This window comes from Lathyrus oleraceus, chromosome 1 (genome assembly GCF_024323335.1).
Source record: "Lathyrus oleraceus cultivar Zhongwan6 chromosome 1, CAAS_Psat_ZW6_1.0, whole genome shotgun sequence".
NCBI classification, from domain to species: domain Eukaryota; kingdom Viridiplantae; phylum Streptophyta; class Magnoliopsida; order Fabales; family Fabaceae; genus Lathyrus; species Lathyrus oleraceus.
Genome location: NC_066579.1, coordinates 29,674,647 through 29,691,528, shown reverse-complemented (window position 1 = coordinate 29,691,528; position 16,882 = coordinate 29,674,647). Strand labels below are relative to the sequence as shown.

At 36.0% G+C, this 16,882-nt stretch overlaps 1 protein-coding gene across 2 annotated transcripts; it reads right to left on the bottom strand.

The window, feature by feature from the left end:
• Positions 1-203: 203 nt before the first annotated feature.
• On the bottom strand, positions 204-5,105 carry LOC127076277 (uncharacterized). 2 transcript variants are annotated; one of them, XM_051017919.1, is made up of 8 exons: positions 4,929-5,105; positions 4,456-4,664; positions 3,414-3,698; positions 3,137-3,202; positions 2,220-2,273; positions 1,993-2,100; positions 1,346-1,430; positions 204-634 (listed from the first exon to the last, which is right to left on the bottom strand). In XM_051017919.1, exons 2-8 carry the CDS (start codon positions 4,651-4,653, stop codon positions 447-449), a joined length of 984 nt encoding a protein of 327 aa, XP_050873876.1. In that variant the 5' UTR covers positions 4,654-4,664; positions 4,929-5,105; the 3' UTR covers positions 204-446. The 2 variants fall into 2 exon arrangements, with proteins under 2 accessions (XP_050873876.1, XP_050873947.1); XM_051017990.1 differs by having other exon boundaries at positions 4,456-4,679; positions 4,929-5,091.
• Between the last annotated feature and the right edge of the window lie 11,777 nt (positions 5,106-16,882).

Sequence of the window (16,882 nt, the reverse complement as noted above, 5' to 3'; positions counted from 1 at the left end):
CTTGTTGGAAACTTTGAAGCCACTTTTTGATCTCAAACCTATTAAAAATTGGCTTCCAACACAAAATTGAATTCATTATTGTGACATGGGACTATAAAACCTTTCAGTCACGGTCTATTTCCTTTATTCTATTTTCTTCAACTAAGTATTATAACAAAACTATACTTTTGGATAAGATAGAATTTAAAATAATGTACAAATGATTGTATAAAGCAGTTGAAATTATCATAACTTCTTTCAATATTGTTTTTCCCTTGGTCTTAAAGGGAAAAAAGCCAATAAAGCATATTCTATTTTCTTCCTCATTTCCATTGGTCTTAAAAAAGATGACAGCAGGAAATTCTGCAAGAATTTGAAATTGAAGAATCTAAATTCTAAAAATCATATTATTTTACAATCCATTGGAAGAAACTGTTGAATATAGTCATTCCAAATATTCATGACAACTAATCATCGTCGCTTCCATAACTTTGGCACAACGATAGTAGTCCAGTAGTAGTATTTGTTTTATCATCTTCCTCTTTCTCCTTCTCGATGGGTTCTGCAGGGCTTTTAACATTGGAGGTCCCTGGTTTCTTAATAACAGAAATCGTCACCAATGGATTAGGCTTTCCTCGACTGCTGCTCATTTTTTCTGCATAAACAGATGAGATGGCGTTAGAAAAATAATGTGTCTCGTGTTGACGGTATCCTAAAAATCCCATCCAACAAAAAAAATTAGACCATAACAGTTCACTTGAATCAAAATGAAATAATGCATATATGGATGGTGGTCAAATGTATTAATTATGTGCCCCCAACCCCTCTTTTCTACAAATCACGAAAATGACTTAACTACTAGGCAAACTAAGAACGTCAGTTTTCAGTCACAGATTGCAGAAAATTGAGATTTGTTTGGATTTGCTATGTTACAATGCTATAGCGTGCCCACTAGAGTTGCTACTAATCAACACTTTGTACTAATAGTGCATCAAGAACACTAGCAATTTGTTCAAATTCGACTGCACTACAAGCGCTATAGCCTATATTTGACAACATCATATCAATGGCAAGTCAAACAGATGGTTGATTAGGATCAGTTTTTTTTTACTAATACTGCATTTTAAGCATGAGACTTGGAATGTAAGATAGATATTGAAGCAGAACAATAAATATAGTACACAATGGAAGATGGTCACTTAAATTGATCATGCTGTCTCTTCTCAGTGTTACTTCATTTACAATATAAATCTACCTGTCACTTAGTAGTGATGATGTGACTGATTATTCGATGTGCATAATGCAATAATGAAGTTTAATGTATCGAATTGATTTGCCTGAAAACATGCCCAAAAATGTCAAATACCTTCTTTGCCGGAGTCGTCCAAACTGGCTTTTGTCAAAGTGTCAGTTGCTTTTCCTGGAAGATGATCTTCTGATATTTTTTGCCTCTGCATACAGATACGAAAAACAAAGATGAGACAGTTATTATATGATTCCAACATTCTAAGGAAATGAGAATGGGACATCTTAGTAAATGCTGATTTTTGCTTAATATGAACTGCACTCTTAAAACTTGAAATAGGGTAGAAAAATATTGTGCAACTGCACATAAAGATTATCAACAAATATATAGTTAGAATTATTTTCTAGCATTAAGAAAAGAAAGAAAGAAAAAAGGAGCTTTACAGAATCTAGCAATAAATTATACTAAAGCATGTGATTCAAAAAGTTCTGAACAAGTAATGAAATCTCGAATTTGCAGAGAATAATAATAGCTGGTTTAGAAAAATAAAGTCTAAAAACCACTTCCAGGATAATTGATTGAAAATGTGAGATATCAATCTTAGTTCAAAGAGCAGTTACAAGGCTGAAGAGTTAAGTTCCTGGATTTCAACAGTTGAGGATGGGATGAAAATGATTCGAAGCAAGGTTCTGAAATAATGATGCCACTATGATTTATACCAGCCTAAAAAGACATTAAAGAAAAACTATTATTACTTATCTCGATACCTTAGGATTGTCATTGGATGTTTCACCATCTCCACTTGAAAGCTGAAACAATTCCTCCTCAGTTTCAAAATCTTCATCACGAATCCTGCTGATCGAAACTTCTGAACTCTGTTTAAGACAGCACAAAGAAAACTGCTTAGATTAATTTCAATAAGAAAAAAATAAACAGGCATTGAAAGTAGTTAAAGTAAGAAGGAGAATTGGGAGTATAGGACAGAAATACTCACATTAGAGAAAATTGATTTTATAAGGGCTTCATCTTCTTCTTCGATTCTTTTCTCCTAAGAACAAAAAACAACAAGGTTTTAGTCAAATCATCTCGGGCAGGGGGAACTGAAAAGTAAGAACTAAAGAATGCACATACAATTACATGCTCAATTTGAGTCATAGCCTGAAACTCAACAATTAGAATAACAGTTTTTATGCGAGCTGTTTTATGATGCTAAGGTTCAGGGTTATCCACTAAATGGCATAAGCTAGAGTTTGCTGCCTAAGTTTCCATTGAGGGCCAGTTTTCTGTACTAGAAGCTGCAAGGACCCGCACAAAAGTTAGTTAACTTATAATAGTTACAGAAGTGAATCGGTTGGACAGTTAAAATCTGTTTAGTGTGGGGAATTTAAATAGTAGGACTCTAGGAGAGGGTAGAAGCGAGGTATTAAGATTTGCTAATATTGAAAACAGAGTTGTGATAGGGAAAACCCTTGTTGAAAGGAGAACTTCCTTGCTTGCTCCCGGTTAGTGATTCAATAAGGAATTACACAACTGCTCTTTATTTTGTCTCTTAGTATTCTCAGCTCTCTCTTTCTCTCTCTCTCTCTCCCTCTCTCTCTCTCTTTCGGATCTCCAATTCCGGTTTTAAAAGTTGACTTCGCATTGCAAGGTTATACTAAATGTTAAAAGAAAGTCTCCTTCATGTACCCTGCTCGTGTGAGTAGGTCAGAGGAGATAATGTTGATCGTTTGGTGTGTTAATGTTGAGTCTAGTGTCATCGTGTTTGAATGTACATCATAGCTACCAGTACCAACCAATTAAATGTCAAACAGATTTTAAGAGTTTCAACTTGTAATCAATAACAACGCGTTCCTTCAAATAAGAAATTTCTCATACAAAACAAATAATATTATATAGGAAGCTTAACCATACCTTGTCTGCTGCTGTCCGTTGCAAGGCTGCAAGCATTTCATCAACACTGACAGTTGCATGCCTGGACTGGAAAACAAAAGAGATTCATGTCAGCAATTAGTACAATGTAATGTTTTATAAGAACAAATGATCCCAAATAGAAATTTCATATTTTGTAGGCAACATGAGGAATATTATAAAATCTAAACATCCAGATCGATATAGAATCATTTATGCACTCACAAGCATCCCATCAAAAATGTTGCAAAATGCATTGATGTTATAGTAGTAAGTATACCTTCATTGACTTCATCTCATCCAGTGCAGCAAGAATGTCCATCTCTCTTTTAGAATCAAGGGTTCGATTCTCTAAGGACTTCATAGCATCTCCCATTTCTTCAGCTTCCCTCTTCTTTTTCACTTCATCAGTTTCCTCATCCTCTGCCCGCCAAGGTTCAAAATTTCGGGTTGCACCAGACTCAACAATATAATCAGAATTCTGCGGATCAGTCTTCATAGTAAGTTCGGCAGAGCACCGGGTGCATTTAAAATAGAATCTGAAAATCTGGATTCCTAGATATGTCTGCACAAAAAAATATCAAATCAAATAAATTCAAAGTCAATATCATAATCAAAACCAACTCACACACAAAGAAAGAAGAAACTCGCAAAAACATACTCCATCCTTAAGCCCACTTCTCAAGAAAATAATTGAATGTACGTGATTTCTATGGAAAAATGACTTTTATTTATTAAAGTACCCTAATAAGTAATAGTCGGTGGAGTAGTTAGGTGGGTATAGATACAAGAAATAAGGATATATTAGTGAAATAAAGTAATTAATACTTCATGGTTATCAGGAACAACAGATAATAAAAAGCAAAGCAGAGCAAACAAATATTTCAAAAGTTGTGACACAAGATGTTGGTTTGCTTTCACAGTAGAGAGAGCTAAATGCGATTCCAAACACATAAAATTAATTTTGAGATCTTTGAATAATGTTGATTGGATACTTAGCTTTTGACACCAAATGATAGTTTTAGACTCAAAATTATTGTTCAACTTACTTTCATGTAATGTATTCAATCATAAACCACTTCAAATTCATTGTTCAACTGACTTTCACATTCAACTCACCTTAAACTAAAATCAATTTTTATCATTGCAAAACCAAAAACATGATTTAATATGAGAAGGGAGCATAGTTGGAATAAATATAAAAAACACACATTTTAGCATGCTTCCCTAAAATCAACCTCAAAGGACACTGAAATACATGTACTAAACCTAAAGAATCTGAAATTGAACAAGTTAAAAATATTCTGAGAAAATAATTATACCTCGCCGATAACATCTTCCTTTCTCGAATTGAACTTTGTTCCTTTATAAATGTAATTGCCGCAGGTGTTGCATCGAATGCTCATGGGAAGCATCATACGAACTTTAATTTGTAAATTTTTAGGTCTTCTTACTCTAGGAAGCTTGGCCGGATCAAAATCAGGCGGGTAGTATTTGTTCAAAACCTTCCTCTCACCCATCTTTCCTTAACCTGAGATTCAAATTACTTCCCAAATTATAAAAACAAACACCAATCAAAATCACAAACAAATAGTAATTTGAGTACTATTTCACGGTTCAAAAACCCAAGTAAATGGCTAATTAGAAAGATCTCTCACTATACTAGAAATTAAGCAAAAACAAAGGAGAAGCTTTTTCATCATTTGGTTTCAATTGATATAAGAAAGAGGCGGAAAAAAAATTCATCGTGCATTTCGAGAGAAAGAGTGAGACATGAGGAAGAGGGGTTTCGTACCGAAGCGTGGAACAGATGGGGTGGTGCGTTGAGAGATGGAGGTGGAGATAGCGAGATTGGGCGGAGGTGGAGATGGCGAGATTGGGCGGAGGTGGAGACGGGTCAGTAGATAGGAAAGGGTGAATGCAAAAAAAATAAAAATTGTGATGACTTTACAAAGATTGTTTTTAGGCTTATTTTTAAGATTTTTAAGTTAACTTTTAAAATTTTAAATTCAAATCTGTTTTAAAGCTTATTTAGATTTGATTTATTAATAGAGATTTGATTTAAGGATAGAGATTTGAATTATAATTGATTTTATTTAAAATTCAAATTTAAATTATATTAAATTTTAATTAGTTAATTGAAAAAAAATGTAAATAAAAGAGTTTAAATATATAGTAAATAAAAACGGTCAGTAAATTTTAAGATCAAAATTAAATCCAATTATTTCATTCAATAAAAAATATAAATAAAAGAATTTAAATATATTGTAAAATGTGAAACTATATCAAAAGTTAGTATAATTTTTATATATAAGTATTGATAAAATAAAATATTATAATAAAAACAGAATTTAGATTTTTTTTACAAAATTAATGAAATATGATTAATTATTTGAAATTTGTTAGATTTTTATGGAGATAAACAAACATACAACTTTACTATAACGTATATCACATTTATGGTTATATTATTTTAATTGAAATTATATTTATTTTTTGAATAAAAAAATCTTTATTAAATGGGTCTCAATTTTAAATGGATTGGATTTTGAATATACCTTAGCGTTTCTTCAATTAGAAATTTACTTGGAATCCCCACTTATACTCCTGTATATTTTAATAGTTAAAAATAAGTCTCGTATTATTTACCTTTTGTTTTTAAAAATAGATCAGTAATTAAATAAAATTGATTAAAAATTTATTTTAAAAATATTTTTTATGACAAGCGAAAGAAATTTTAAATCAACATTTATTTATCTCAAACTTTTATAGAAAGAAACGAATATGCATATTACATCCTAACGAAATGAAATTAACGTACCACAATTATGAGAAAACAAATCAATAAATTTTTCAAAATAACGATTGAACAATTTTACACTTCGATAATCAATTTTCAATAAAATTAAGAAACAAAAATTTGACTATGACGATTTGTCAAATATTTGGTGTGCAATAAACATCAAGTTGATTTTTCCTTTGTATTGTTGATGTGAAAATCCAATTGCAATGTTATATATTTCAATTATCTTAATAAAAATAGTTTGAAATATTTCAATACTAAAAAAATTATCAATATATAAAAATTTGCACACTTTAGTATATGAATAAATTGAGAGAGAGAACCCATTATAAAAATGGAGAGTTGATAAGGATTTAGGTTGGAGAATAATCAATGAGAGAGTAATGAAGAAGTAATAGAAATGCAGAAATTTGAGAAAATAAAGAGAGAAAAAGTGTGAGGAAGAGAGAGATAATAGGGTTGAGAAAGAGAATGAAAAAGGAAAGAGAAAATTTGATTACAAATGATAGAAAAAAGGAAGAAGAAAGATATACAATAAGTTTATTAAGAGTGAGAAAAAGAGATGAGACATTGGGAAAAGAGAATGTTTGGTTGGTTCCAACATAAGTCAAAGGGGTAAAATTGGTTTTTATGGAGCATATTTTCTTCTTATATGATAGATTAGCAATATTAGACAATTTGGTTATGAAAAATGATTAATTTGTAGGATTATTTAAATTTAAATCGATCTAAAATAAAATTATAAATCAATTTAAAAAATAAAAAACTTGCATAAAATTAAATATTATTAAATAATTTTTTAATGTTAATTTTTAAAAAGCATTTATACTAGATTGAATTTTTAAAATTGAATATTGAATCAAACTACATACTTATCTATTAATATTTTTATTTTTTATATAATTATGATATATTATATTAATATATTATTAGCTACTTTTTAATTAAATTAAATTAACTTATTTATTTTACCATTTTATATGTTTCAAATATAATCGACAAATTTAATTTTGAAACTCCCAAAGTAATCTCAACCCAATTTAATTTTACAAATCCTAAATTGAACCTTATCAAACATGAATTAGATGGCAGCCAACAAAAATAATTATGTGTAATTGTTGTGTGTATGCATAGAAAAAGATTGAAGATGATGAAGATGGCTTTGTATATTCTATGGTTGTATCGACCTGAAGTGCTTGTGCGTCAACACATACTGAACAGAGCTTTTTATGCATCAACCTGAAAACTCTATGCGTTGACACATACCAAAGTTTTTCTCAAAAAATCTTAATTTTAACTTGTAAAAACATTTCTAAACTTATTTTAAGTATCCTAAGGATAAAATGCACATCTAGACACAGAGGATAAGGTCAAATATACATAAATACTAAGTTTACTAGTTTTGACATCATTCAAAATATTTCTAAAAGGAAAGTGCACCCATATACTCCCTTTTTTTATGATGGCAAAACGTACGAAGTATTTGATGTCTTGATAAAAGCTCCCCCTGAATATGTGCACCTTGGAGACTTCATTCTTGCATGAACTTCTCCTCCGTTGACAACATCAAAAAGAGACAAAACCACAAACGTGAGAAGCATCATGTAAAACTTACAAAAATACATATAACACTCAAAGGTGTTGAAAAAAAAAATTGTCCAACAATAATGTGCAACCACATTTCATTAGAATGATGTTAAAGTTAAAATTTCCTAAACATAAATAAACATGCAATTCATACAAAATTATATGGAGTTCATTACAAACATAATATAACATTGTCAAAATAGAAAAAGCATAAGGACGAAACACAATAACATGAAAGACGGGAGATAAAGTGCATGCAAAATAGGTTCCAAATACGTGGTCGAGAAAAAATCATGTAAAAACTTCAATTTTCATGCAAGAATCGATAAATAACATACTCAAACACCAAATGATTCAAAAGTGCTTCTAAATTGAAGATATAAGGGCATGAAACCCATATGATGATGATATAATAACATGAAGCCACTATAAAAATATAGATTGAAAACACATGGTTTAACAATGAAATTCTTGGAAGTGAGCATTCATGAAATGTATTATTCATCAAATATATCACAAATTTTGGAACATAAACACACAATCACATATGAGAGGCATATAAGCAATCCAAGAATTTTACAAGAAAAACTTACCTACAAACAGAAAAGTGAAACGATACTACCTCGCGGGATGAGATACGGAGGATGCACTCACATGAAATGGAACTTTCTCCTTACCTTTTGACGTCAATGTCCTTACCACTTTTATCCTTGTCCAAGTTCCCGTTAGTGGGCATTGGAGTGTCAATTTACTTTGCAGTTTCCATTCCGAAGAGTTTAAGCAACTCTTGGCAGAATTTTGATTGACATACAAGCATCCCTTCTTTGAGCTGCTTGATTTGAAGTCCGAGAAAGTAAGTCAACTCTCTCATTAGACTCATTTCAAATTCTCCTTGCAATAACTTTGAGAACTCTTTGACCAATTTCATGTTAGTATAACCAAATATAATATCATCAACATAAATTTGAAATAGTTTGAAATCTGTAAAGCATACAAAAGCTAGTAAAAGGCATATATCTTCAAGGTGGGCAACCATAGCATAAGTTTCTTCATAATATATGACCTTCTCTTGGTTATATCCTAGGGACACTAGTCGGACCTTGTTCCTTGTTATCATTATGTTTTCGTCCAATTTATTTCTAAAAACCGACTTAGTGCCTAAAACTTGATGATCTCGCGGAGGTGGGACAAGATGCCACACATCATTTATTTTAAATTGATTCAACTCATCTTGCATGGCCATAAGTCAATGCTCATCAAGTAAGGCCTTTTTTGTATTTTTAGGTTCAATTTGAGACACAAATGCAAAGTGATAACATAAATTACTTATCTTAGAGCGTGTAGTTATGCCTTTGGTGATGTCTCCAAGAATATTGTCAAATGGAAGGTCTTTGGCAGACTTCCAAGCAAAAGCAAGGTCATCCACTTCAGTTGGACTCTATTCCTTCTCTTTTTCATGTTCGTCATTTTCCTCCTTCTTAGGTTCCACCACCTGAGGATGATCAGTTCCTTCTTCGATGTCTTTGAGTATGTCTTCTGAAGATACACCTTCATCATGAAAATAAATATCTTTCTTGACATTTCTCATATAAGATTCGTCAAAAGTGACATGCACGGACTACACTACCTTTACCGGGTATAGTACCCTTATTATTTTCTATATAGGTCACATAGCCCTTATTCTTTGTCTTAAAGTCAATGATTAGGGAAATGTCACCTGTCATATGCCTTGAGCATCCATTGTCGAGAAATCACATTCTCTTCATGGAGACATTCAACTTACAAGCTCAAACAAGAGTGATAGGTTCCCAACTTTCATTGGGTCCTTGAGAGTGAGTAGAAATATTGTTGCAGTTAGACAACCATTTAAATACACCTTTAGGAACTAAGTGTCTCCTAAATTTTTATTTTGCAATGGTATGACCTTTTGTCGCATCCTGCGAAAAATCAACCGGCGAGCCTAAAAATAAAAACACACAGAGCCGCCACTGCGCGTTATTTATCCCAAGATAGGGAAAGGAAACGCTCAGAGAAACCTGGAAAGACATGGTCTCGCGACCAGAGAGAAAAGGTTCGGGAGTCGGTTACGCGAGGGGAAGGTATTAGCACCCCTCACGTCCGTCGTACTCGACGGGATCCACGTCCTAGAATAAAGAAAAGGTTGCTAAACATCACACACACACACGGGGAACGCAGGTGGGGTTAAGAGAAACGGGCTCGATAAGGCGTCGCACCTTATGCCTACATATCTTGTCTGGAACAAGAATCAGAGCCACTGTAGTTCGGCTTACGCACGCCAAACAACACAAAACATACAAACAAGCAAGAGTGGCAAACATGGAGCCCGACAACCACTGGATGGAATTACGTCGGCATCCGAACCTAAACACACTCAAAAGGGCAAACGTGGAGCCCGACTGCCAATCACTGGGCTTACGTCGGCATCCGAACCCAAACACACAGTCAGATAACAAACAAACGCACGCAAAAAAGAAAAAGGTTGCCCGGAGTGGTCTCGCACGACCACCTGCCTACATACCTCGTCTGGCACGAGGATCAGGGCGATGTAGTTCCCCTGAAAGGGACTAAATTGCTAACCAGAAACCGGGGAAAGATACACAACTAGGGAGCTGAGACTCGAGCCTAATGTTGTCATGCATCGTTAACCCTAAGTTCGGTTTTCTATCCTACTTGCATAAGCAAACTAACCTAACCAGGAAAGAAGCTAGCACACAAGCATACAATCATATATCATCAACTGAGAACAGGTATCTCAAACAAGCATGTCAATCAGATATCCACATAACACGCACTATAGCCAAACAAGGGGCTCAATCAATCAGGTTTGACTGCCTAAGCAATCGTCTGTACAGGCTGTGTTTGCTCTTAACCTTGCCATTACGAGGCTAAGGTGAAGCAGATGAAAGGATGAAGTGAGGATGAGACCTCACAGCTCTTATCCCTAACCAGGGAGAGCATCTGACAAATGAGCATGGGTCCAGAATAGGGGAACCCTTCTATACTCAGTGACTCAGACTCGATGTGCACTGCACAGGATCTTGGGCTTTTGATCTCAATGCTACAACCATGTAATGGGAGCAAGGAGAAGACTCACTGAATAGTGGGGGACAGGTTGCTTGTCCCTACCTTCCACCAATTGCCTTACTTGAAGGGCTTTTCCTGCTTGGCTTAAAAATAAACATACACAAGCATTGCCTCTTAAGGAGGACTTCAGACAATTTGCCCGGCCCGGTAACAGCCGGGTCTCCAGACTACATGAAGTAAGAAGGTTATACCTCAAATGCAAGTTGCTTAAGCAAAGCAAAGCAATAGTTCACAAGGAACTGAGCAACTAAAGTACCTGGAAACAATCAAACTCAATCAGTAATCAATCAGACAAAACCAAACAACAAGTGTATAATCAATCAGTTTAAACAAACTATGCACAACACAAGGCAAGCCAAGGCTCAAGCCTATGCTTCAACACCTACAAAAAAATGTTATGTTAGTGTACAAACATCCACAACATCAATCAGAATTGGATTTGGATCATTCTCCATGTACATTGCTTTTTTGATCCTGAAAAATCAAGCAAATATTAGCAACTAGACCACTAGGCCAAGCCTAGGGTCCAAAAGCAAGAAAAAAAGTTAAAACAGCAAGGTATTCATTAACCAACATCAAATTAACATCAAACACAAGCAAACATCATTGGTCTCATGTTTATATCATCCACCAAGCTCATGTTATGCACAAAACAATCCATATTGGTTCAAATGAAGCACCAAACATACAAACAGAATTATTGCATTCAAATCCATACCAAAACACATCCAAAAATTCTCAAATTAAATACACCTAAACAGGGGTCAGTCAAGGTCTACCATGTCAAATTTGAGATCCATTGGGCAAATGGAACCATGTCAATGAAAATCAACAAAAACAGACACCATTTCATGCTTCAATTCATACCATCAATGCATACATCCACTTCAAAAATTCATATCTCATTGAAAACAAAAAAGAAATGGATGAGACCAAAACAAGGAGGTCCTAAAATATGTCTAGTTCATGCATATCAAATTTCATGGCCATACAATACAATGTGAGCATTTCCCAATCATTCTACCAACCTATGTCATATGAGCTTGCACAAATGATCTCCAGAAATGAAAAATCATGATCAAATAGAAAATGCAGTGAAAAATTCTACAAAAATTCATACAACATCCTAACATGTCAACAAGTCATCATGCAAAATTTCAGCCAATTCTAACATGTATAGGTCACTCAAAAAAATCCTGCAAGTTGACATCAAGAGGTGTGACACAAATTGTCACACCTAAGTTCCAGAATTTGCTGCTCTCTAACCAGGTATCCAAAATTCATGAAATTTACATATAAATAATCCTCAATGAGTCAAGAACCACCACAAAAATTTTCAAGAATTTATTCTACATTATGAGTATTTCATGATCAAATTACAAACATGTATCAAAAATGGACATACAATGGAAAACCCTAGGTCAAATAAAATATTCCCCAAGCACAACTTTGACCAATAGGTCAAAAAAATTCTACACAAGTCAACAAAGTCAAGGAAAAAATCCTCACATTTTTCTGATTTTTTATGAATTTTTGGTGAATTTTTTAAGATGTTAGTAATTTTTAAATAATTATTTAGCATGAAAACGAATTACATTAAATTATAGTGGCATTATTGTAATAATCCAAGGCCATTCCAATTCATTAATGTGTTGTCACACCGCTATTGGTCGTCCAGGGAGGGAAACAACAATTTGAATTGCCAAGCCAAAAAACAGAATCAAACGCGGAAAAAATCCAGAACAGCTTCATCTTCCTCGCGCGCACACAAGCTTGGAACGGTAAATGCGGTTTCGCTCATTTCATCACCAAAATTAACAAACTAATAACCGTTGGAAAGGTCTCGATGCATAGATCACGAATATATAATCTAATCAACCTAAACCTAACCGTGTAAACCGGATCGATCGTTTAAAGTTTCGCATTCATACTTTCATTTCAAGATTTCTCACACTACAGGCAAGCATTTGCAAAACTAAAGCTATCATGACGATCTACATGCTACGCACTTTAAAACGCATATCATAATCAAGCAAATGGTTAAAGTCGAATTTCACTCAAACCTGGAAATTGCAGTGTAATGCGCGCGGCTTTGAGCTCTAATTCTTGAAAACAGTCGCACTAGAAGGATATAGAAGATGAATGAAAGCCTTGCCTTAGCTTGATTCTGCTCCAGTCATGCGAATTTTCGATTTGCCATTGATGGTGAGTTCTTCAACAGTCGCGTTTGGCCAAGCTTTTCCTTCCAATTTGCAAAAACAGTTGATGTAGATGATTGGAGAAGATGAATGCAAAAGAAATCTTCAAGTTTGGTTGAGAATTGGTCAAGAATTTTGGAAATGAAAGTTTTTGTTCTTGGATGAAAATGGAGAGAATGTGAGAGATCTAGATCTGTTCTTGGTAATTGTGATATTCAGTTATGATTAGGAGATGATTTGGATTATATATGGATGCTTAATTGTAGCTCTAATCACATAATTAGCAAAATGACATGGTTAATGGAAATTGTTATTTTGTAAGTGAGGGCAAAATGGTAACTTCCTCATGACAGCACATGCCAGCTCAAAATTGGTTCCAACATGTCCAAAACACCATATGTGAAGTGTAGAAACAATTCTCATTGCAATTGGTTGCTTAAATCTCATTTTCACTATGTGTATGTAAAGTATCCATTTTTAACCATTTCATTTTTCATGCCAAAACTCAAACCATGTGCATTAACCATGAAATGAATATTCAAACACACTTAAAATGCCATTCCTGAGGTGTTGGAAAAAGTCCCATTCAAAAATTCCCAATATTTTGACTTTTGGACAATTTTGCCCCTGGTCCAATTCAGCTGTCCAGTTGAAAAGTGACTTTTTGCCTTGGCCATTTTTGAACAAATCCAATGATGCACCCTCAAAGTACATGTCAAATGGAGTTTGTGCATATAAAGAACTTGCAATTTGGACAAACCATGTGGAAGTTATGGCCTCCTGATTACGGTCTTTTCTGAAATTCACTGAGCCATATCTCGCAAACCGTACATCGGATTTTCAAGTTCTTGGACTTTTTGGAAAGGTGAGAACAAGATCTACATCTGTCATGTTGAACAATTTTTCATTTGAAGCTTCCTTGGACTTCTGTTTTTGAGGTCAAAAACTTTCCATTTTTGGAAACTTCAATTACAAGTCACTTGCTATTTTTGGCAGTTTTTGTCCTGACTTGATTTTCTTCATTTTTAAGCTTTGCAATGTCATTCAACACTTGTTCCAACATGAATGAAGTGTGTCTAACTTGTTTCCACCTCCAAATCCACCAGATCATGTACAGTTGACCACAGTTGACTTTTCATCTGATAGATGAATCTGGCAATGCATAGATCAATTTGAACCCCAATCTCCAACTGAAATGGCTCAAGGGTGATACCCTAGCCTCAATAAGCACAATATAATCACAAAATGAACCCTATAACCATTAGAAACCTCATCTCCTGATCCAGCCCTGATTGGCCCAATGCAACTGATTAGGGTTGACCAATGGTCAAAACCCTAATCTCAAGGAATCTTCTTCAATCTCCTGATGACATCCAACCATGATGATGATGATGTATCAATTCAATCAAGATGAAGACCAACATCCATTGAGAATCATGAAACCCTAATTCACAGTCCAATCCTCAGATGGCCCATGATCAGTCAATAAACCCTAGGCTTGCACTTTGACTTCCTCATCTTCTGATCAAGACTTGGGAAGATAGCTTGCACTATGTAACCACATGCTATGCAATATGAGATGCCTAATGTCCTAAAATGATATGTAAATATGTTAATGCTAGTCCCAAGAGAGGAGGGCAAATTTTGAGGTGTTACAGCTGCCCCTATTCAATCCACTGTGAACTTGTCGATACGAAATAGCCTCGGCTTTCGGATGATCAGGATGAAGAGTGATTGAATACCAAGAACAGACGAACAATTTGCACTCTGATGAGATAATAATTAACAACGCCTGTCAGCATCGGCGAAGAAACAAACTCAAAAAACGTCGACCTGGATACCAAAATAAATGGTAACGCAGGGATAACCATGGTCTGATCACCACTCATCCACGCGGGATCATTATTCTCTTTCCTTTTATCTTTTTTTCTTTTCTTGAACCCCAAAACTTTTCTTCTTGGTCTGAAACCCACTTCGGTCTGATCACCGGAACACCGGCCTGAATGCCATAAGTACTTCGACCTGATCGTCGGAAACTTCTTCGATCTGAGAATCGGAAAATCGGCCTGAACGCCACTTCGGTCTGAATACCGCCTCGGTCTGAATACCGGAAAATTGGCCTGAATGCCATAAGTACATCGACCTGATCGTCGGAAACTTCTTCGATCTGAGAATCGGAAATTGGCCTGAACGCCACTTCGGTCTGAATACCGCCTCGGTCTGAATACCGGAAAATTGGCCTGAATGCCATAAGTACATCGACCTGATCGTCGGAAACTTCTTCGATCTGAGAATCGGAAATTGGCCTGAACGCCACTTCGGTCTGAATACCGCCTCAGTCTGAATACCGGAAAATTGGCCTGAATGCCATAAGTACATCGACCTGATCGTCGGAAACTTCTTCGATCTGAGAATCGGAAATTGGCCTGAACGCCACTTCGGTCTGAATACCGCCTCGGTCTGAATACCGGAAAACTGACCTGAATGCCATAAGTACATCGACCTGATCGTCGGAAACTTCTTCGATCTGAGAATCGGAAAATCGGCCTGAACGCCACTTCGGTCTGAATACCGCCTCGGTCTGAATACCGGAAAACTGGCCTGAATGCCATAAGTACATCGACCTGATCGTCGGAAACTTCTTCGATCTGAGAATCGGAAATTGGCCTGAACGCCACTTCGGTCTGAATACCGCCTCGGTCTGAATACCGGAAAACTGGCCTGAATGCCATAAGTACATCGACCTGATCGTCGGAAACTTCTTCGATCTGAGAATCGGAAATTGGCCTGAACGCCACTTCGGTCTGAATACCGCCTCGGTCTGAATACCGGAAAACTGGCCTGAATGCCATAAGTACATCGACCTGATCGTCGGAAACTTCTTCGATCTGAGAATCGGAAAATCGGCCTGAACGCCACTTCGGTCTGAATACCGCCTCGGTCTGAATACCGGAAAACTGGCCTGAATGCCATAAGTACATCGACCTGATCGTCGGAAACTTCTTCGATCTGAGAATCGGAAAATCGGCCTGAACGCCACTTCGGTCTGAATACCGCCTTGGTCTGAATACCGGAAAACTGGCCTGAATGCCATAAGTACATCGACCTGATCGTCGGAAACTTCTTCGATCTGAGAATCGGAAAATCGGCCTGAACGCCACTTCGCTCGACAGAAACTTTGATGCAACATCACCTCTCAAACGGTAACCACAGCTTGAGACTAGCAGATGCTTTTAATGATGCATGATTGATTTTTCTGCGTAATGCTCCATAATTATGGAAATGCTACGCGATTATTTATTTTTCTATGCAATATGCCATGCTATTTTTTTCATGATGAATGCATAAAAAAGAAATATCCCCCCCCCCAAGGGACTCTTCTAAGGAATACGAGACTCTCTGCTGAGGAACTCGTCACCGCTCCGATTTCCACCCTGCTGGGGGAATAGCACTGCTGCTGGGAATAAGACAACCCTTGTTGGGAAAGAACCTCCTTTGCACACAATTCCCTCGAGAAACGGATGGGGATAAGCACCACCAACACTCTGTGGGGATACAACAGTCTTCGACTTGCTGAGGATATCAATCCTGACTCTGCTTCGGGAAACCCTCACAGATACCTGCTGACTTCACTGGGGAAATGCTTCACAAATACTCCGCTGGGGAATAGCAACCTCCAGACTCAACTGGGGAAGCATCATTCTATCACCTGCTGGAGATAACCATCTTGACCCTGCTAGGGAACCACATACTACTCCGCTGGGGATTACCCATGCAATCCATAGGTAGCATCAACTCAGCTGGGGATGCAGAAATTCGTCCGCTACAGGAACTTGTCCAATCCACTGGTAGGATGAACACTGCTGGAGATATATTTCTTTGAAAAAGACCCGCTCCACTCGGGGAATAACAACCTTCTGACCTGGCTGCTGAGGAAACACCGTTGTAAATCTGCCTGGGTATAACCATACTGACTCGGCTGAGGAGCTAGTCCCCGGATTCTGCTTAGGGACTTAGCTGGAAAATGAGAATTCCCAGACTCATCTGGACCTTTTC

Bases quoted from the DNA above. Each gene is read 5' to 3' on its own strand.
- LOC127076277 (XM_051017919.1), bottom strand. From the start codon at position 4,653: ATGGGTGAGAGGAAGGTTTTGAACAAATACTACCCGCCTGATTTTGAT. The intron at 2,274-3,136 runs GTATGGTTAAGC...TTTTGTTCTTAG, and splicing joins AACGGACAGCAGCAGACAAG to GAGAAAAGAATCGAAGAAGA. The intron at 1,431-1,992 runs GTATCGAGATAA...ATCTGTATGCAG, and splicing joins CATCCAATGACAATCCTAAG to AGGCAAAAAATATCAGAAGA.